This window comes from Notothenia rossii (genome assembly GCF_949606895.1).
Source record: "Notothenia rossii genome assembly, chromosome: 6".
NCBI lineage: Eukaryota > Metazoa > Chordata > Actinopteri > Perciformes > Nototheniidae > Notothenia > Notothenia rossii.
Window position 1 is genome coordinate 81,461,001 of NC_136909.1, and position 22,701 is coordinate 81,483,701.

A 22,701-nucleotide genomic window follows, 5' to 3' on the forward strand; every position below is an offset into this window, starting at 1 on the left:
GGATTCTTCCTCAGTCTACCTTTTTATGTGCAGTTTTTCATTCATGGCTGATTGAATTCATTCATCAGGGGTAACTGAATCAGCTCATGGGAACATAGCTTTGGTCGGAGCAGCTCTCTCTCTGTCTCTCTCTCTCTCTCTCTCTCTCTCTCTCTCTCTCTGTCTCTCTCTGTCTCTCTGTCTCTCTGTCTCTCTCTGTCTCTCTCTCTCTCTGTCTCTCTCTCTCTCTCTCTCTCTCTCTGTCTCTCTGTCTCTCTGTCTCTCTCTCTGTCTCTGTCTCTCTCTGTCTCTCTCTCTCTCTCTCTTTCTCTCTCTGTCTCTCTGTCTTTCTCTCTGTCTCTCTCTCACTCTGTCTCTCTCTCTGTCTCTCTGTCTCTCTCTCTGTCTCTGTCTCTCTGTCTCTCTCTCTGTCTCTCTGTCTCTCTCTCTCTGTCTCTCTCTCTCTCTCTCTCTCTCTCTCTCTCTCTCTCTGTCTCTCTCTCTCTATCTCTGTCTCTCTGTCTCTGTCTCTCCCTCTGTCTCTTTCTCTCTGTCTCTCTGTCTCTCCTCTCTTTCTCTCTCTCTATGTCTCTCTGTCTCTCTCTCTCTGTCTCTCTGTCTCTCTCTCTCTCTTTCTCTCTCTCTATGTCTCTCTCTCGGTCTCTCTGTCTCTCTCTCTCTCTTTCTCTTTCTCTCTCTCTCTCTCTCTCTCTCTCTCTCTCTCTCTCTCTCTCTCTCTCTCTCGCTCTCGGTCATGTGAAAGGCATCAGGCAGCGGACTGAATAGAGCATCTGTCCTGTTTGCCTTGTGCTCTTCTTCCTTCTCTGATGCTATCTGTGTTTGTCATGCTGTGTGACCTTACATTTGAGAGGTTGCGGATCTAAAGAGCCACAACAGTGTGAATTCCTCATAAAATGAGTATTTAATCATATAAATTGCAAATTTAGCCAATGTTGTGGTCGGTTCCTTTTGAATAAGAGTTTACACTCATTTAAACCTAATGTTTACAAGCCCATAAAGACATGTGAGTAATAAGTGACCCTTGGTGGCCTCACTGAGACCAGAACTCAATTCCAAACGAATGTGATATTTACAGATATGTTGATCGCTTTTTGACAGCAATTGTTGACAGCTAGTGTTGGAAATGCTTTTATTATGAACACACTTGTGCTATGCAGCTTTTGCCTGAAAAGATAATCAGTAGTTCAAATCATATCTTCAAACTTAAGAGTCTTCCCACGACAAGTTGCTGAGTAAATGTCACACGATTAGATGGGACAAGTTGATTGCCGTTCAAGAGCAGTTAAGTGAGAGCAGCTGATGCGAAAGACCTTTAAAATGCAGGAAGATTAGGGAATTCACGGATTAAGGGAAGGCGTGAATGACACGATCGGAAAGCAACAAGCCTCCGGTCAAAGAGAGTGGTAGCTTTTTCATCTCTAACACTCTGCAAAACAAAAAGTGTGTAAGTGGTGTGGAAAAGAACAGTTCTTAAATACCTGAGCGATCTCTATGTTAGCCTCCTCCACGCTTTCTTCTTTATCTTAAAAGAAAAATAACTTAGTTAGCTACCAGCACAGTAATTACATCTTCTTTCAAGCAGGCATGGAAAGCATTAATGGATGACACATTTATATCTCGGATAAAAATGTGGATAAAACTTTATTTCACTTCTTTTTTTTTGTTACACCAGAGGTGGACATTCCTACAACAACCATTACTGTCTCAGCTAAACCTGGTTTGATCTCATCCCTTTGCATAATTCAATAAGGTTACTTCAGAAACAATTATTGAGAAGTTTGCCGCATTTATGGCATCCATTTGCAATTCTTCCTGAATACTGTGATTTTCCTCAGGCTACAGTTGCCACAAATGTTTATATGTTTGTAAGAAAACAACTCTCTAAGTTCTGTTTCTGCTCCAGTCAGTACAATTTCAGATTCATCATAAAATGCAGTGTTGAATCTGGTAAACACTGTTGATGCAAATGACTTTGTTTTGTGTACAAAACTACATTTTAAAGGTCATTCTAACAAACCAATTCATGGTCCAGAAAGCTTTTATATTCTCGGAACAGATTACCAAAATGTTCATCTTCTGAAAACGTTGAGGTGCAGTTCACCATCAGTTCTTAAAATATCTGTATTTATGGTCTTGCAGGTGATGCCAGTCATGCAATTCATGGTTAAGATTGTTATCAAAGCAGGATAATGTGTCACTGCGGTGGAGGATGTGTGTCTGCATGTGATGGGTTACAGGCAAATCATTTGCACCGGAGTTCAAGACAGATATCTCGAGCCACAGGAGTCAAGGTTGGGATAGAAAGGTTTAGGAGTGATCCCTCAGTCATGTGAAAGTGCTACACATGCCGATCCTTTTCAGATAAGAGATTCAACACGTAAGACCAAGCATCAGCTTAATGTTCCTTAACTTCTTAAATTGGGATCTTCTTGTGACTTGTGGTAACTGTACGTCTCTATGACTTCTATTCATTGTAAACGGAGCGTCTCCGGCAAGTGTTTCCTGGTGGAATCAAGTCATTTCCACAGATAAAAAGCTCCTTGGAAGTTGTCGTGTTCATGATTGGACCGCTAAAGAAAAAGGAATTAATATTTATGATGGATTTTTCCTTTAGATGCAGTTCATTTTTGGGACAGTTAGCTAGTTGTATGAAGCACAATCCTGGTGTTTGTAGTGGAAATGTCACAGGTTGAGACTGCCGTCAACATTGCCAAAGGTCATCTGAAATACGTACTTACCATATATTATCATGCATAATTGACTAGGCCTGCAGGCACAATGTACAATATATATTACAATTCCTAACTGTGACATCAAGAGAAGGAAAATGCAGTGTGCTGTGTTATTATTTATTTAAAAAAACATGGCTTTTTGCTATTGGCCTCAGTTGTTGCAGTCAAGATGTAAACATTAAGTTACAGTGTTTGAGCGTGGTAATTAATAAACCACAAAAGTGTTTAATTCATTACCACAGTCAGGGATACAAGGAGGATGTGGTGCTGTGATCGCAGCAGTGATAGGAAAACACATGATGTTCCTTGCAGGGACATGATTTAAGTTAATTTTCCAGCGACTCTAATAATAAAGTATTAAATAATGCCTAGGGACACTGTACTGTACATTGAAAGCAGTAAACATGGATAATGCAGATTAATTTAATGTCTAGACCAGGGGTCTTCAACGTTTTTCAGGCCAGGGACCCCCAAACTGATGGAGAGCTGGAGCAGGGACCCCCCTACTATATGTATGGCATACAATTGTGTTTTATATTAAACGGGGCCTAGTGCCGTGTATAAACATAGCTACTCTGTTATTGTACATTCAATACTAAACTATTCAAATAATACACAGGTTAATATATTCATGTTTTTATTTTAAACATGTGCAAGGTACAGGGTGGCCATGCCAATACCATTTATAAACATACATCTTGAACACAACACAGAGCTATTAAAATAATTCACAGATTCAAGTTTTAACTTTAAAGAGCAACTTCCAGGTTAAAGACACCTGTGAATAAATGTGTAGGAAAATGATGAATACACTGGATTTTCAAAAATATATACAGAAATATACACTACAGTGACATCTGGCGTCGTTTTGGTAAGACATGTTCACTTCCGCATAAAAAAGCCTCCGCACGTGACCCCCCGCATGTGACGTAACGTGGGGGAGAGCGGACGGTCTAACGTATGAATAAACATGGATCACAATGTCAGTTTTGACACAGAAGAGGTTGAAAATATATATTCAAATGCATATGATTATAATTATGAGCCTGCTAGACGTCCAAGAGACCAGGAGCAGCCAAGGATTAGAAAAAAAAACTGCCATCAGCGAGAAATTGAGCTGTGGTGTGAGGAGAACCAGTGGAGAACAGAGCAGCTATCTTGGTGAGTGACCGGCGTTAGCTACAGAATGTTAGCTAACGTCAGTCACATCACAACATTGTAAAGTTAGCTATCATATATCAGGCTATAACTAAAGTAGTATTGATAATATGGTAACGTTACTGGCAGGACTGTTGATACTGATCCATAACAGAAACTAACCAGATCGTCAAGTATCAGCCATATCTCGCGTTACCTAATGGACTGTACTTATATAGCGCTTTATCCAGTCTTTAACACCCGTCAAAGCGCTTTACATATTACATGTCATTCACCCATTCACACCCATTCATACAGAGCAGTGTACCTTACTCTAGGACCTAACATTCACACACATTCACACACCGTTGGCCATGCCATCGGGAGCAACTCAGGGTTAAGTATCTTGCCCAAGGATACATCGACATGTTGACTGCATGGGCTGGGATCGAACCCACCACCTTCTGGTTGAAAGACGACCGCACTCCCTCACAGCCACAGTCGCCCGATGCAACGGGCAATGCAACTCCATACTACGGTGCTGTGTACCGGAGGGGAGACGCGAGATACGGCTGATACTTGACGATCTGGTGGAGAAAGGTTGTGGAGCAGAAGATAACGTCTTCTGCCTCGATTTCTCCATTCGCTACAATATGTTGGATTCATGTTAATGTGCATTTAAAGACATTTCAATTTGTGGGAAAAAAATGTTTGGAAAACATTTTTTTTTTTTAAAGAATTTTTTTTTTTTGTCTAATCAACCAAAGATTTCGCGACCCCCCTGCAGTACCTCCACGGACCTCTGAGACAGTATGATTGGATTTTTTTGAACCAAGTCAACTTTCTTGGCCAAAACCTGTTGCATTTTAAATAATCCATCTGCAAATAAAGCAAATATTTGTTCACACAAGATAATTGTTTGCTACCTTTTTTTATATATTTTATTGTCTAAAAGGTTTTGAGAGAAAATTATGCAACTTTTCTTATCTGTTTTGTCATTTTCAAATTGACGAATTCATCAACTTTGGACCTCTGAAGTTGTTTTTAGCCAACTTGCAATGTTGGTTGACATTTTATTGACTAAACAATTGATTGACTGAAATAAATACTTAACAATAGAACTCATAACTATCATAACATGCAGTCACTATTAGATACAGCCCAAGTACAAACCAGCAGCCTGTTCTCCAAGTTTCACAAAAGTAACTAATATACTTTTTTTCCGCCTGTTTTACCTTCTGACACGCCGTCTGTCATGTCTTCTGTTTCTGTTTTTCCATTCTCCATGTTGAAGTATCCCGTCGGGTCTGATCCAGTGTATTTCACAGCTGTCTGATCCTGTAGTCCTTATCCAGCGCACAACGACTTCAGTCCGCTGCTCTGACATGTGCCTCTCCTCTGAACCACCCTATCTTCTGCTGTGATCCCTCACTTTCTCTCCTCCAAAGCATGTGAGTCCTATGATTTCCCTTTGGCACAAACAGGCCCTTGTCCTCAGAGAGCTAGAGACAGGAGGGTAATATCAGGAGGAGTTAGAGAGAGACATTTGTTCATAACAGACTCATATTGTTACTAACTCATTAGATTTAAAGAAGCGTGACTGGTTGATTAGTGCTGCTGTGTATCATCCTTATTAACACAGTGCTTAAAATTGATATTACAGTTATTGCAGCGGGTAAAAGTGAATCTATGCTGGTTGTCGCCTGCAGTGGAGAATTTCACAGTAGGCCAGTGCCATTAAAGTGTCAAAGCTTGTTTGTATTTGCAGTGTCCAGTCTTTTACTTTTCAGAGTATGCGTTGTTGGATTAGGACACGTGAATATGTTTTCTATCGTCTAATTGTTCCTCTTTGACACCTTATTCCAAATTAATTTATTCGACTTGCATAAGCTGCAGGGAGAGGCCCCATTACCAAACAATCTACAGTGGGTTTGAAGCTTGAGGGCAGTGCTACAAATACACACAATAACATTATAACTGAGCAGCAGAGCCACACCATCTTTTAATGTTGTGTTTCCAGCTACTTGATAAATGTAGGTCCAATACTCCCTCTCCATTAAACATTTGTATCCATATATTCTGGATAATTATTTCAGGTCTTTAACAGCTAAATGCTACAGGAGGCCGAGGAGGAAAGAGTCCAGAGAGGTAAAACTAACCGAGCAAGCTAACTTTACCATTGCCTGTAAGGGAGGCTCATCTCGGGGAACATACTGTATGTCTCAAAGCCGCGCTGTTTAATGTGGAGAAAAAGCTTAAATGGAAACTATTTTAACTAATTGCTTAATTTTACATGTTTAACTCAGAGCAACTCTTTGTTTACACAGCTAAGAGTCAATCATGATAAGTTGAACACCTGCACCATAATTAAATGTGACCTATGATACAACACGAAGGTATCTTCTAAAAATGCTAATTATTTCAATTTCCACATTTGTGTACATCCACCTGAGCTTTGAGTCATGTCATGTTTGCATACCTAAAGAGTTATTTAGATAAAAACGGTTCCTAAACAGTTTGGCAAAGTCTGGATATAAGTTGAAACCCTGAGAAACAGTCTATGTTGGTGTAAAAGTGTACTGAGAATCCATTAGGGTACACATGTATTATGTTAGGCATGGCAAGCTGCCAGATAAGAAGACTAAAGCTGGTTGTGTCATTATCTTTTGAAATGACTGAGAGAGAAGGTGCTTTTCTTTTACTATGCGAAATATAGTAGCATTGGTAACCATAATGACACTTTATCTAATAGCACATTATGCAAAAGAGACTCATTGCCATCACTATGTTCTTTCTTAAAAATCTTTATGTAGCTGCTAACGTTGTCTGTCCATCGTTTGGTACCTAGCAGACAGCAATCTGTGAGTTGATCATCATTTGTGCTTAGTATACAGTCGTGTCTTTCAGCTGCTTGAAACAATGTACATTGAGAGTGAAGCAAAACTGTAAAGTTCGCAGGCTGTAAAATGAAAAACTCTTACATGGGACCCCTTTCACATACACACAGTGACATGGCAAATTGTTGATTAACAACAATTATTCAGAGCAGCTTTGAAGAAGTCTGCTACTTCACCAGGAATCCATCATTTAATTTCAAGTACTACTCTTTAATATATTATCTGTAGTTACTGCAAAATGTTATTTTTCAACATGTCATCTTTCAGGTCTTCTCCCCTCTCCTATAGGAGAATAAAACCTGATTATATATTTTTTGCAATTTTTTCTTCATAAAAGGTTATGTCAAAGGTCAGGTTCAAAGCAAGGGGCACTCCTGCAGTGCAGACCTTTAAACTTGCTTCTTAAACTGATGTAAAACATGACAAATGGCTTGTCAAGGACTTGTCAAAAGTAGGTCAAGATAAAAGACTTGTATAATTCAGTTTTTTAGAACCTAACATCCTCAACACTTTAACTCAGATGTCGTCCACGTGTTTTGTTCTTTGATGTCTCTGAAGTTTCGTGTTTCAGAGACTTTATAACCAAAGCCCCGTGGCTGACAGAAGCCTGTCTGTCTCTCTGTTCATGTTGGTAGGTAGGTTACTGTTGTAGAAGTCTGTCTGCTCATATGTGTCTGTCTCTCTTCATTTCTGCAGCATTTTTCTCTCTTTGTTTCCGTCTCTCGTCTGCGGTGGCGATGATAAAGCCCAGAGACAAACAGCTGAGCTGCCTCAGATTTCAATAACAAAGCTGTGTTTGAAGGTTACATCATTCCCCATCATCTGATTTCAGTGGTTACATGAAATGAAAACAAAACTTGCTCTTCAAGAAATGTGATTCGTGGAAAATGATGATGTCCTTGATAAAGCCTGAAAATCACATTACTAAACCACTGTAATAAAGTAAATACAAAACCTTTCTATTATTGTCTATTATTGAATTGTATCTGTGGGGAATGCAAGGTTGACACCAAAAGCCTGTAAAAGCATTAGGCCTAACTCTCTTTTTTGTACACACATTTTCTTTTATTGGGTGGGAGCAAAAACCTCAGATATAAAAAGTGGTCCAAGAATAAGCAAGGGTATTTTATACAAACAATGCAAATTAAATAAAAAATAAAAAGATCAGACAAGGAACTTGCAGACAGTTTCCAAATGGCAAACAGATAATCATGATAAGCAGGCAGTTCATGGCCTGAGTCTAATATAATTAAATAAAGCACAAACAATGAGTAGCACAATGGTAGAAAGGTCAGTAGGCCTACTCCTTCCTTTCTTTTTGAGAGTTGAAGTCGGTTGCACAAACAAGATGGACATAATGTTATGTTTTCATATAATTCAACACTCATACAACAAGACAATCATGAGTCACCCATAGGACAAAGGGTATCTGATAAAGTATAAAGATATTGTAAGTGAAAAATACATAGCCTATAATGTTTTGCGAAGTTTTAATTTTGAGAACCACAGATAATAATAATAATAATAAAGCTTTATTTATATTGCACTTTTCATACCACACATGCAGCTCAAAGTGCTTTATAAAATGACAAGTTAAAAACAAACAACAAGAAATTCCCCTCAGATTATTTGTTAAGAACTTTAAAAGGTACATGCAGCAAATATAACATTTGATGCGGTTAATAGACACATGGAGGTACAATTGATGACAATACAAATAAAATAGAATACAATAAATAATGGTTTCACTCTGACAGATAAGACACAAGACAACTGAGTCGATTCAACAATATAAAATATAAAACCCCATAAAATGTTTCCACGCACTTTAAAATACTCCTACTTTTTTCCTACTTCCGGTCCCATGGCCCTCGTCACGTGACGCGGGTTATCTTGTGACGTCTACTAGTCGGGCCGGAGTTTTTGTTGTTGTTTATCGGAGATGCAGTAGACCCGAGTAGTAGACCCAGTTGTACTGTAAAATGGAGCGGTACGGGTCGGACATGGAGAGGGACGATACACCGCTGCTTCAAAGGGCCGAGGAGGAAAAAGTCCAGAGAGGTAAAACTAAAATATCTCCAGGTAACCGAGCAAGCTAACATTACCATTGCCTGTAAGGGAGGCTCATTTCGGGGAACATATGTCTCAAAGCCGCGCTGTTTCAGGCTCTTTAATGTGGAGAAAAAGCTTAAATGGAACCTATTTTAACTAATCGCTTAATTGTACATGTTTAACTCATGGCAACTCTTTGTTTACACAGCAAAGAATCAATAATGATAAGTTGACTTAATGATTACAATTTCCACATATATGTCTAATTCACAGTTGGATTTTGTTGCAAGGTGCATCTGAATATTGGTTTAATTTCCCACACCCAACCTGTGCCTTTGTCACGAGTTTTAGGGACAACCGTTCTGAGCTTTTGTCACAAGACACACCTAATGTGCACCTGAGCTTTGAGCCGTGTGATGTTTGCATACCTAAAGAGTGATTTAGATAAAAACGGTTCCTAAACAGTTTGGCAAAGTCTGGATATAAGTTGAAACCCTGAGAAACAGTCTATGTTGGTGTAAAAGTGTACTGAGAATCCATTAAGGTACACATGTATAATGTTAGGCATGGCAAGCTGCCAGATAAGAAGACTAAAGCTGGTTGTGTCATTATCTTTTAAAATGACTGAGAGAGAAGGTGCTTTTCTTTTAGTATGCAAAATATAGTAGCATTGGTAACCATAATGACACTTTATCTAATAGCACATTATGCAAAAGAGACTCATTGCATGTAGATATAAGGTATGGTTATTGAAACAAATGGGTCGGTCAAAATTAAATCCACTTAAACATCAATTTGGTCTGTCGGATAACAATGAATCTGTAATTACTTTATTTTAAAGATGTATATATTGTAGCCAGTGATTAACATTGTCACTGTCATAATGAATAGTAAATGAATGCTATGTGTTATTCTTTTTTCAATGATTAATAACATTTGTCAATAGATTAATTCACAGCCCAATCTTAGTTTGGTTCTATTCAGTACACATATAAATATATATATTTGTCTCTATAATGTGTGATACAGCTACAGCTAACATCATCCTGCAAACAGTCTCATTGTCTCCGTCTCTGTCTCTCTGTCTCCTGCAGCCCCAGCATGCGGCTCATCGCGCTATGGCCTGGCTCTTCTCTCCTCTTTTGGTTTCTTTGTGGTCTACTCCTTGCGCGTGAACCTCAGTGTGGCGATGGTGGACATGCTGAACAACACCCAGTCCGACACAAACCACAGCAGCTCAGTGTGTCCGGCTCATGCCAACCCTCCACGGCCCAAACACAACCACACAGTGAGTGAGAACAGAAACGCAGCTGAGTCAAAATAATAATACAAACTGGTTCAACTTGTCCTTGGAGCTGTATTGCACACAAGAGCATTTCCTTGATTAGTTAAGTCCTTTTTGCAAAGTAAGAACGATTTAAGTGACACAAATAACTACATGTTCTGCCTAAAAAGACATAAAAAAAGTAAATCCAGTCCAGCTGCAAGTAGTATGTAAGTGCCCACTGCAACAGTAGCTCAATTCATCATTTTCACAACTAGTACTGCTTTAAGATTGTTATTGTTACTCATCCTTGTGTGTTCCTCTGTGGCCTTTTAGAGACAAACAGTTTAATTAAAGTTGAGCACACACGATCACACCCATTCCGGACAGTAAAACCCTTGTTGTCAGGCTTTAAAACCCCCCCCAATGCGTTTCCCTATTTGTCTGCCTGGAAAAACTGTAGTCATTACTGGATAGTTAGATTTATAAGTTGACATCTGATGATTAGTCATTTGTCCTGGAAAAATATAATCTGGTTTCAAACCGCACTTAGGACTGATGCACAAACTAAGCTTTACAATCTTTCAAACTGAACAGTTGAGTGTATGACAATGACCCGCCCCTCCTTACAGTCTGTGAAGGTAACAAAAGGCTGCTACAATCATCCAGAAAGGCTCTGCATTATTGTCAGAACAGTTCTGCAGAGATGCTGTCATCATGTTGGGTAACCTTTTGCTTCTTATTGAGAAGCTGTGTTGATGACCGCTTCTTTGCAGACACACATAACAATGCATGGACAAAATCAACAACGTAAATGTTGACCATACTTGCCCTTTGTTATTGACTGTGTTTGATTGGCCTGCAACTAACAACTATTTTCATAATTGTATAATCTATCAAGTGTCCAAAAAATGTCCTAAAATATTGAGTGATGATGATATCTTTACATGTCTTGTTATTCCTTTTGAAAATCCAAAGATATTCAGTTTCAATGATATAAAACAGAGAACAAGCAGGAAGTCTCTATATTTGAGGCCAAAACAATAACATTTCTTGCTATATTTGCATCAAAGATTACGTATATGTTTTCTATCTGTCGATTAGAGCATGGGTTCCCATACTTTTCAGCCCCCGACCCCCAAAATAACAGTGCCAGTAATTGGCGACCCCCTGTAATTGTCACTGCACTCGCCTCGTTGCGGGGAAATTATACAGATGACTAGTCCGCCCCAAAAAATATCTATGTAAACGTTATTATTAATAATTAAAAAAATAAAAAATAATACAAAAAAATTATATATATTTTTTTATTAATATTTTTTTTTAGATTTTCCATTTTTATTTTGTAATCATCTCGCGACCCACACTCGGGGTCTCGCAACCCCCACTTTGGGAACCCCTGGATTAGAGGACTAGTTGATGCAGCTCTAGTGTGTGTTCATGTTAGAGGTGAACTTTAGGATGTTCAAAAAAACAAGACTATTGTAAAAACAGGAACATAAAGTGTACAGTTTTACTGCTTGTTTACTACATGTTACTTCAACAGTCGGTTTGACTGTTGAAGTAACATGTAGTAAACAAGCAGTAAAACTGTAGTTTGATCAAACTAAACTCCTGCCCCCCCCCCCCCCCCCCTACAGGCCAGTGTGTATAACTGGGACTCTGAGACCCAGGGCTGGATCCTGGGCTCCTTCTTCTACGGATACATCCTCACACAGATCCTCGGGGGATACCTGGCCGGCCGCTGGGGCCCCAAGTGGCTGATGGGATTTGGGATCCTGGGAACTGTATTTTTTACACTTCTCACCCCTGTGGCTGCTGACCTGGGCGCAAAATACCTCATCGCTGTCAGGGTGCTGGAAGGGATAGGAGAGGTAGGTTGTTTCATTACTAAAGAGACACAGGGTGATACAAAACATTGTGGGGAAATGTATACCATAAGCTGGAGTGGATTCAAATACAAAATGTGCTTTAAATGTCCTTTTTAAAATACATCTATGAGCCGCCATAATCTCAATGGAGTTATAGACACACCAACAGCCACACCAGATACAGCGATGGTTTGCATGTGCAGATAAGTGGATGGTTATTTGTACTTTTTGCACTCCTGTTGATGCTCTTCTTATGTTCGTCTTCAGGGAGTGACGTTCCCTGCCATGTACACCATGTGGGCGGCCTGGGCCCCCCCGCTGGAGAGGAGCCGCCTGCTCACTATCTCCTACATCGGTAAGACACACACACACACACACACACACACACACACACACACACACACACACACACACACACACACACACACACACACACACACACACACACACACACACACAGGGGTACAATGTTAACACAAAGGGAAACGTTTTTTTTTATGCTACACAGTATGAAACAGTAGAATTGGGTTTTAACTGCTTTAATATTTCTTTAACAGAATAGCGATGTATTAGCTTTCCAACTAATTGTTTAATAAGTTGGATTTGGTTTTTGAAGCGCTTTAACTTTTGGACCCAAAACTATTTGAAGACATTTCCCACTAATTTCTGAGTGATTTTTTGTACTTACCAATGACTCACTCATTTCAAAACAACAACATATTAACTTACAATAACATTCATGCTTAAAATATCCTTAGTTCAAGGCAATGTAGGAACTTGATCTAAATGATTCATCTCTCCCTCACCATGTGTAGAGCAGGGTATGACTCACCCACCTCACCTCATCATCAGACATATCATTTTTAATGTCTACCTCTCACTTTCTGTATATTCACCATTCGTAAGTTACTCTGTGCATTCAGACCGCTGCAGGATACAGATGTTTGTCTTCTCTCTTCCTCCCCAGGAGCCCAGCTGGGGACCGTCGTATCTCTTCCTCTGTCTGGACAAATCTGCTTCTATTTGGACTGGACCTACGTTTTCTACATATTCGGTAAAACATCTGGGGGTTTCGCTAGTGTAGGGTGGGAGGGGGGTGTTCCTTTGTTGCTGACTTTCCCTCCACCAGAAATACGTTGTTTTATTTCCATATTTTGATTTTATTTGTGAGTGATTTAAAACATTTTCCTGATTTCTATTTGGGTTTTGATGAGCTTCAACTTTTCTTAGTGTTTCGGTTTTTGCTTTGATTTCCAAATATCAGCAACTTTTTGTCATTGATAAATTCCTTACTATTCTATTTCCACGTGATGCATTCAGCCAGAACCCCATTGTCTAGTAAGAGGAAAGTGACATCATGAATAAGTCGGATAAGAAACATTAACATCTCAGACGATGTCTCATCTTGTCTAATTAGGAAAGTGTAAATAAAAAATGCTCTTCTGTAGTCGCTGCAGGTTTGGATTATGGATTCTCTGGAGCATTTCCCTGACGTCAAGCAGCCTCTCCATTGATTAGTCAGAGATGTTTGTTGTCCTTTAACACTCATCCTCTAATCCTCAGACAAGCTGTTTCCAGTGTCTGCTCCTTTGTTCCTCTTTGGCCGGTGGAAACGATGAGTTCGCAAGTTTGAGAACAAAATGTGCTCACGGATGGAAAAATAAGTCCTGTTTAATTAACTGGCTTGCTTTCCTGGTGAACAAATGCCACTGCCACTAGTTAACCCCGCGTGTAAACCACAGGGCAGATGTAAGCGTAGTTATGTTACACAAGTAAAGAAGGGGTAATGACGTGTGTGTGTGTGTGTGTGTGTGTGTGTGTGTGTGTGTGTGTGTGTGTGTGTGTGTGTGTGTGTGTGTGTGTGTGTGTGTGTGTGTGTGTGTGTGTGTGTGTGTGTGTGTGTGTGTGTGTGTGTGTGTGTGTGTGTGTGTGTGTGTGTGTGTGTGTGTGTGTGTGTGTGTGTGTGTGTGTGTGTGTGTGTGTGTGTGTGTGTGTGTGTGTGTGTGTGTGTGTGTGTGTGTGTGTGTGTGTGTGTGTGTGTTTGTAGGTGCTATCGGCCTGGTGTGGTTCGTCTTGTGGACGTTTCTGGCCTTCGACAGTCCGAACACTCACCCACGGATCTCAGAGCAGGAGAGGCTCTACATCACCAACTCTCTCAAGAACGAGGTAACACCAGAGCCAGACTCTGTGTCCAGAAATCAAGCTTTAAGAAGAAGCCTTCGTAGATATGAGGAAAGGTTTCGTTACTCACCTTTTGGTTTGCACAAAAAAAGATATGTAAAAAATAAAGATTTAGCAATTACTCAAAAACAATGAAACACTGGTGAATTAATAGGTAACTTTTTGAAATGTGATTCAAACTTTAAAATACGACTCAAATTAAACAGACTTTATTTATAAAAAAAAAAAAAACATCATAAATTTTTTTTCACAATTTCCTCTTCTCCTTTTTTTGTTTGCGACGTATTTAACAAATAAAAAACCCACCAGAAAGTCAAATTATTTGATGAATTCTTTATTTTAATATATAGCTGTTATTAATATGTAGAAGTTCAGAAGATTTTATCACTAATTGGTATTCAGAGATATCTTTTGTTCTGTTCCCTCTTGACAGTAGCAGCAGAGTGTTTCAGACGTTTCCTGCGCCGTACAATCATCAGATAGTAATGTTGCATAACTCGGTGTGACGCTGTGTTTTATTCTCTTATCTGAAACTCATCGGTTTCACAGCCCTCGCAATGACTCTGCAGTTTATTATCACATTCAGGCTCTCGCTCATTACTCCTGACATCTTTATGAAGACACAGTGTAGTGGCTTCCAAGGTTTCCTTTTGCCACTGTAGAGCGGGGGTGACGACACGCAATCCAAAGCATTAAGCAGCCGAAGGTTTTCAGTCAAAACATTTAATTTATTAACAAAAAAGTATTGACTTAAATAGTCTCAAAATAACAAATCTAAATCAATATTTTGGCGGTATGCTTTCCTATATAAACTATACTTTGCAGTTTAATTTGCAACACTCATTTCTGTTTACAATTTGCGGTCGAAAAACTGTTCCGCTCCCCGTCTCATCAGGTCTCAGAGCACCGCGGCTGTCCTCAATGACCTCACTTAAATAAACACCGGAAGGGAACAGATCATATTTACGATTTAAAATAAACAATCATTTCATCAAAAGATATTCACCACGTCAATATAACTCCTTTTCCATCATTAGTTCATTTATCAAATGATGAAGCTAAATAATAACGTTGACTTCATTGTGGCTCTAACACAAAGTGTCACAAATTACAACTGTTGGATTCTTCTGCAGTGTTGTGAATTAGAAAATAACAAGACGACAAAGAATACCTCGACCCCCCCAAAATTAACATTTGTATATTAGTTACTCACCTCACTTTAACTCTTGAAGAAAAAAATATTATTTTACACGTCTCTACAGTGACAAAGAATCCTAACATTTTTTATATATGAATTAAAAGTAAGTTCGGGTCATGTTCAACAACAGCACAAATATATAAAAACTCTCATTTATAAAGTCAAAATGTTCCAGTCATATGCTCCCTACTTCCCACCAGCAGGGGGAGATAAAGCTAACAGAAGAAAAATCCTCCTAGTGGTACAACTGGATTTATTTCTGTACATACAGTATGCAAATAATCACACAGCTGAAGGTTGAAATTTAAATTCTAAGTCAACTTTATTGTCAATCCTTCAGTTTGTGTGTACAGACCGAGAGATCGAAATGCCGTTTACCACAATCCGAAATACAAGAAATACAAATATATATATATACAAATATGTATATCCTATATATTCACAATCAACAGACACATTTTGCACACATTAAAGGTCACCTATCATGCTTTTTTTAGGCAATAGCATAGGTCTCAGATATATACAAATATATAAAAAACATGTCAATGAAGTGTTTTGCTCAAAATACCAAACAGATCACCCATTCTAGCCATGCTTCATATTCCTCTATTTCACTTCCTGTTTCAAAAGTGCTGATTTTGGGTATAAAGATTAAAAAAAAGAAAAAAAGAAATTGATACAAAATAAAAAAGGAGGGGGCTGAGCTCCTGCGGGACCCGGCAGCTACTGTCTAAACTAAATACTGCCGTGATGAAACGCCATATCATGGATTATCAAGGATTATTTCTGAAACAGTATGGAGCTCAAAGGCTTTCTCTCTTGCCGGTTATACCACAAGGTGAGTTCCTTTTTATTTCCTGCTTCTTCACACACATGCTCTCCAGTACAGGTTAGCTCTGAGTGTTAGCGATGCTAATGTAAACACCGACCATATTACGTCCAAAACAGTCGGGCATTGTTTCTGATAGCAACTTTCTGATAGGGCCGTGGGTCCACATTTCAGATATTACGTCATATTGGACACAAATCTGGATCAGCTCCGTTGTAGCCCCGTTTTTAGAGATGTGGGTACGGCGGAAAAAGAGAGTGTTTTATTTTCTGACGCTGCGTGAGTTCCCCGACAAACCGGGGACACATGTTTATGTATAAAAGACATCAAAAAGTGCATTTTGCATGATAGGTCCCCTTTAAGTTATAAATAAAAGCACAACAATCAATATATACAAAATAACAGTCGCTTCAATAACTTTGAGAAATGTGTATTAGTGAAAAATTGTCCATAGCAGCGTGAAAAGTGTCTGGTGCTGGATTTGAGTGTCTGAGTGCGTGGGGGGGTGTTACAAATAAATGACTAATAATTTGGCGATCTATCACATTTGATGCATCAATGAAGAGCTTTCTAATAAATCTGCTCTCTGTTCTCCACTTCCTGTCCCAGCTGTCCACCTCAGCAGGATACATCCCCTGGAGAGCCATCCTAACGTCCGGCCCGCTGTGGGCCATCGTGGTCGCTCACTTCTCCTACAACTGGACCTTCTACACGCTGCTCACGCTGCTGCCCACTTACATGAAGGAGGTGCTGGGGTTCAGCATTAAGCAGGTGAGGGCCACGTCACACACATTCATCTGTGGAGCTGATCGCTGATGGGATGAGTTGTGAGATGAAACGGGCATGTTAACACATTATTTAAGTAAAATACAATTAGATGTCAAAATGTTACAAAATTCCAAAACAGAGTTCATAGTCAAGCATCTTTTCTCGTCCTCAACAGAACGGGATGCTGTCGGCTCTTCCCTACATCGGCTGTGTGGTGTTAGCGGTGCTGAGCGGTCAGCTGGCCGATCACCTGAGGGAGACCTGGCTCGTCCGCACCGTCATCGTCAGGAAGGTCTTCTCCATCGTTGGTGAGGAGGACTGTCTATAACTATATTACTGTGTGAGGCTCTAAAGTCTAGCTACACCATGTGTGCTACTCCTGAACAGAGGTGGGAAGTAGTGGAATACAAATACTTTGTTTCTGTACTTAAGTAATATTTTCTGGTATCAGTACTTTACTCCACTACTTATTTTTCTGACGACTTTTTACTTTTACTTCTTACTTGTTGAACACAAATACCTGTACTTTCTACTTCTCTCATTTTCCAAACAGGCTGGTTCCTTTAGTCTGAATGTGTGTTTGGTGGCGTGATCATTATTATTTAGAGTCATTGCGTGCCTATTGATTTGAACACGATCCGTGTATCCATCATTTCCTGGTCTTCTCTAAAGAAGAGGGACCAATGAAAACGTTGTCATGTTGCCGTTGTTCAGCATGGAAACATTCATTAGCTAACAATGACATTATTGTTCTATTAATATAAAGGGAGGTCAGGTACTCTTTAAAACAGCTGCTAGTTATGGGTACTTTTTACTTAAGTACATTTCAAAGCCTCTTTACTTTGACTTGAGTAAAGAAGTTTAGTCAGTACTTCTACTTTCACCAGAGTATTTTTAAACACGAGTATCTGTACTTCTACTTGAGTAAAGGATGTGAGTACTTTTGCCCCTCTCTTCTGAACCACCTGACGGTTTGTTTCTGCAGGGATGTTGGGGCCAGCCGTCTTCCTGGTGGCGGCGGGGTACACCGGCTGTGACTACACCCTGGCTGTGACATTCCTCACCCTCTCCTCCGCTCTGGGGGGGGTGTCCGCCTCCGGCTTCAACATCAACCACCTGGACATCGCTCCTTCGTAAGAATCACCAAGTTAATCAACTAACATCTTATCATCTCAGCTCATCATCCAGGAGAACCTCAAAGTTAAACTGACAAACAAAATAACTTATGTCATAATTGTTGTTGCCCCCTTAAATTCAACACTTATGAGTAATTTAGTTATACAGTATGCATTTTAACTTTCAAATGTTTAATGTCAGAATTGTACAATAATGTAATGTGTCATTTTGTCCATAATTATAAATCCTGAGAAAGTATAGGAACATTTCATTGAGAGATGAATTGTATTGAAGTGAAAGTTGTTAAATTGTAGTCAACACTGTAGTGGGTATTTTAACAATCATGTACTCGTTATGTTTCTAGGTATGCTGGTATTCTCCTGGGAATCACCAACACGTTTGCCACCATTCCTGGCATGGTGGGCCCAGTCATCGCAAGGACCCTCACCCAACAGGTGAGACGTGTACCCTCACCCTTCATTAACCCTTACATTGAACAGAGCAGTGATAGTTTGGTGTTTCAAAAGGTTGAGATCCCTCCTGAGCTCCAGCGTCTCTTACTAAACAGATGGGATCCTTACTCGGCTTGATACTTCATTTCCTGTTTAATTGGTTTAGTCAGAGCAGGATTAGGGTTTCTTTGTCTGGTTTTCTGGATTCAAACAGACAGTACTCCATGCGGTCTCTGCTGTTGTAGCACGCTACCCTTTAATACAGCAGATCATTGATTTAGGCATTTAGCCATCACACACAGAACAAAACCGTTTATTGGCCAACTATCCAACCATTATCGTAATTCATATTATCAACAATGGCCACCAGGTGAAGAATATCCTCCCACTGCCAGACCTCCACAGCCCCAGAGAAACGTCTGGCTCCACGTGTAATAACTCTGGTTCAGGAGAAATGCCCTCGCTGGTTTGTGTTTCTTTAAACCAATCAGAGTGATCTTGTGTGGCGCTAAGCTCAGGATGCAGTGACAGTGCCATAACAAAACAGATAGTACTGTTAGTGGGGGGAGGGGGAGGGGGGGGTGCAGGCTCACACCCACAATCTACATCACGTGAAGCAGACCAGGTGAAGATCAAACAAGTAAAGAACCCTGTTAAACAACCAACGCATCTTCTTTTTTAAACATGTATTTATAGATTTTTTTACATTTATCACATTACTCAAACACAACCGCACATTCCCCAACATTAGATATATGGCAGATTACAAAATAATGCTATCAAAAATGTAATTAAAAATGAAAAGTGTGCAGTTACTAGAAATCAGTTTAAAGTACAGACCAAGAATATAATTACATTTGCAATCAAAGCGTCTTTTAAGCATGATACTATCTGAAACCAGTTACCTAAACCAAACTAATTACGAAAAAATCAAATGATTATTTTGCAAGTTCAAATTCTTTTGGGTCATTTCCACCATTTCAGTTTTTAGGATGTGCATATCATTTGTTGTTGTTACAATTGTCTTATTGTAATATATTCAACCTTTTAGGAATATTATTAGCAGAATGCCTTATGGGAATTACTTTAAACGTGGCACATACAGTATTTTTAGTTGGACTTAAGGATGAACTGATTAGAATTAGTCGAAGTCACTGACGTAAAAAAAAAGTTTGATTAGTATCACAATTTCACTTGAATGTCTAATAAGATAACATGAAATAATTACATTTTGTACCGAAATGGATGTAAACTGCAACTTCAATAGTTGGCTAGAGCATATAACAGTTTTAAAGGTCACCTATTATGCAAAACCCACTTGTTCATGTCTCTTCTACATCAACATGCGTCCGCTCTGTCTAAAGAGACTCTGAAAGTTTCAGGAAAAAAGATTCTCTCTCCTTTTGTCCTGATCCATTTCTATAAAAACCAGTCTGAAAATGAGCTGATCAGATTTTGGCCACTTTATGATGTCATAACGATTTTTTGGCTTGTGTAACCATTAGCCAATCACCAACCAAGGTAACTCTCCCCCCCCCCCCACCTTATCACCTGAATCTCCTCCTAGAGCAACATTAGGCGCGTTCACACCGGAGTACTTTTCCCGTTTAACTTTTACCCCCGTTTTCAGTCCCTGCTAGAGAGGTGGTACTTTCCTGGGGAGAAAAAAGTACCAATTTCGATTGGCTGGGCGAATTGCAAACCACGCCCCGTAAAACTCTGAAAAGTTTTTTGAAGCCGCCATTGTATTTGCTGGCATCAGCATTAGCCCCGCGCACCAACGGAGAGAGAATAACTTATGGCAACACAAAAAAAAACGGTGGAGTGATGAGGAGGTGTTGGCGTTCTGGCGATTTACTCGGAAGGCTTCAGTAGAAGCTGCTGGGAGTCCCAGCAGCTTCTACTGAAGCCAGTCCCCAACTCCGGGGACTTCCGGCCGGGGACTTCGGGTGGCAGTAGGCTATACGCCGTGCAGTTGTTTGCGGCCTGCCAGTAAACCCAAAACAGTAGAAGACGAAGTGACGTCAGCGGCTTAATTTGCCTAATCCTCCCTCAGGGAACTTACTCCGGTGTGAACGCGATCTGTACTTAGTTCCGTGCTGGCACTAAGTGCTGGGGCACTAAGTGCCGGCGCGCTAAGTGCTGGGGCACTAAGTACGGCAAAGTACTTGGTGTGAAAGCAGCTATTGTGTTATTTTTAACCAATATCTCTCAGAGGGGCGTGGGGAGGGGCTCCTTACTTTCATCTAAAGTAACAGACAGAGAATCAGCACTTTTGAAACAGGGCTGAAACAGAGGGGATTATGGGATGCTGCAATGATCTGTTTGGTGTTTCAGCCAAACGATTCAGAGACATGTTTTGTATATATCTGAGAGCTCTAATATATTGATGAAAAACAGTATAATAGGGGTCCTTTAACACTCCTTATGAACTCTCCTGATTGTCCTCCAGAACACCATAGAAGAATGGCAGACAGTTTTCTACATCGCTGCCGGCATCAACCTGTTCGGAGCGACGGTCTACACTCTGTTCGGCCGAGGAGGCGTTCAGCCCTGGGCCGTCCACACGTCCTACAACCATGGAGACTGAGACAAAAAACACACGACGTCGGACTCCTCCATTTGATGCTTGAGTGAGGGTTTGATTAATCAACGGGTAAACAGCGAGATATACGTTCCAGCTGTGATTTTAATTTCCAAAGCGCTGCTAACTAACTGCCATTACACCCTGCAGGATGTTCGTTACTTTGACTTCTCCAGAGTCTGTTGACAGATAATCTTACAGTCAGAGCAAGGAACAGAGAAGAGTGCAATTTTAGTGAAGGGAACGTTTTATTTAGCAGAGCTAACAATCACAGTATGATCTCTAAGAGCTATCAGAGGAAGCTGCTTTTACGAAGCAGGCCACTCTCTTTTTACTAGCAGAAACATGGGAATTATTGTATGTTATAGAAGGCTAAGTAAACCCTGTTTCATTGGCATATAATAGCTATGATACAGATTTAAGTGTAGTTCCTTTAGTGTTCAGGTTTGTCAGGTAGCAAACTATCTAGGCTCATTTGTCATTCGAGCCTCCAGAGCACTTTGCATATATGGTTATTGCCGTTGTAAAAGTCTACGTTCTTAACAAGGACATTTATTTTCACTTGTGTGCGGACATATCTCTGTGCCAATACACTTTTTTTTTAGTGGTTGAATGCTCCCCCCCAAAAAATGACATCAAAGTCATTATGCTCCTAGACTAAACACACGCATTGATACAGTTTCTCTAGAGGGAACAATGTGCCTGTACAACGCTTGGTAACACGCCTTGTAGTGACTCCTTAAAATGGATTTTAAAGCTCTGTGTCTTTCATGGGATTTGAAAAGGGACCAAGTTATTGTATTTGTTTGTATTTACTTGTGATATGTTTCCAATAAGGGCTGTTTATGTGCACAACAACTGGTTTATGTCCTCCTAAAGCATTTTATTTGTAATCTGTGACTGAGAAGATGTTCTGATGAAGGGAAAGTAAAACGTGCTTTGAAGAGGAGGACACACAGCCTTTGATTTACTCACAGGATTTGCACTTTCTTTGTCAGCTCTCAGGTGTGTCTGAGAAGAATGGAAAAAGGATGTTTGTTTAATTTGTATCTTGTGTTTTTAATTGCGCACAGTTAACTCTATGAATGGAAGTAATTCTCTATCCTAGCCTTTTACTCCATATATGACTGTTTGTATCTTGCCCCTTTAAGTGTAATGACTATAGGGGGGTGAACCAAAATCAGCCTGAAGGGATTTGTCTCAGTTGTTGTTTCTGTAAGTAGCATCATCATCCCAATTCAAGGTGCAATGCACTTGTGCCTTATTACATTAGCCTAAACAGGCTCAGACAAGTTAGTCCTGAAGACTCATTGTTTTCATAAAGGAATCCTCTCGTTACTGCTTTTTCTGTTCCATTTCCATGAGTCTACAAACAGAGAAAAGGGGACTTTTGATTGCTGTGTATATACTGTATAGATACACTCTACAAAAAAGGGAATCATTGTATGTTTTTAACCTTGAAATATGTCAACATGTCTTAATTCACTGTAATGTATTGTATATACTTAATCATATACAGCTATTCTCAAATCGATATTGTGTTGTGTTGTTATTTCATTATATATCCAGTCACAGCGAAGTGAAGGAACATTATAACTTATTTACATCTGTGCTGAAAAG

General features: G+C 39.8%; 1 protein-coding gene across 2 annotated transcripts; it reads left to right on the forward strand.

Annotated features, from left to right (window-relative positions):
- The first annotated feature begins 8,644 nt into the window (after window positions 1-8,644).
- slc17a5 (solute carrier family 17 member 5) lies at window positions 8,645-22,615 on the forward strand. Of its 2 annotated transcripts, none has more exons than XM_079689774.1 (11): window positions 8,645-8,848; window positions 9,913-10,106; window positions 11,723-11,956; window positions 12,221-12,308; window positions 12,921-13,007; window positions 14,001-14,119; window positions 16,771-16,932; window positions 17,105-17,237; window positions 17,915-18,062; window positions 18,410-18,500; window positions 20,950-22,615. In XM_079689774.1, exons 1-11 carry the CDS (start codon window positions 8,749-8,751, stop codon window positions 21,085-21,087), a joined length of 1,494 nt encoding a protein of 497 aa, XP_079545900.1. In that variant the 5' UTR covers window positions 8,645-8,748; the 3' UTR covers window positions 21,088-22,615. The 2 variants fall into 2 exon arrangements, with proteins under 2 accessions (XP_079545900.1, XP_079545901.1); XM_079689775.1 differs by having other exon boundaries at window positions 8,647-8,827.
- The last annotated feature ends 86 nt before the right edge of the window (window positions 22,616-22,701 follow it).

Excerpts from the sequence above, each read along its gene's own strand:
- slc17a5 (XM_079689774.1), top strand. The coding sequence starts at position 8,749 with ATGGAGCGGTACGGGTCGGACATGGAGAGGGACGATACACCGCTGCTT. Across the intron at positions 8,849-9,912 it reads TAAAACTAAAATATCTCCAG|CCCCAGCATGCGGCTCATCG; the intron begins GTAACCGAGCAA and ends TGTCTCCTGCAG. Across the intron at positions 12,309-12,920 it reads GCTCACTATCTCCTACATCG|GAGCCCAGCTGGGGACCGTC; the intron begins GTAAGACACACA and ends CTTCCTCCCCAG.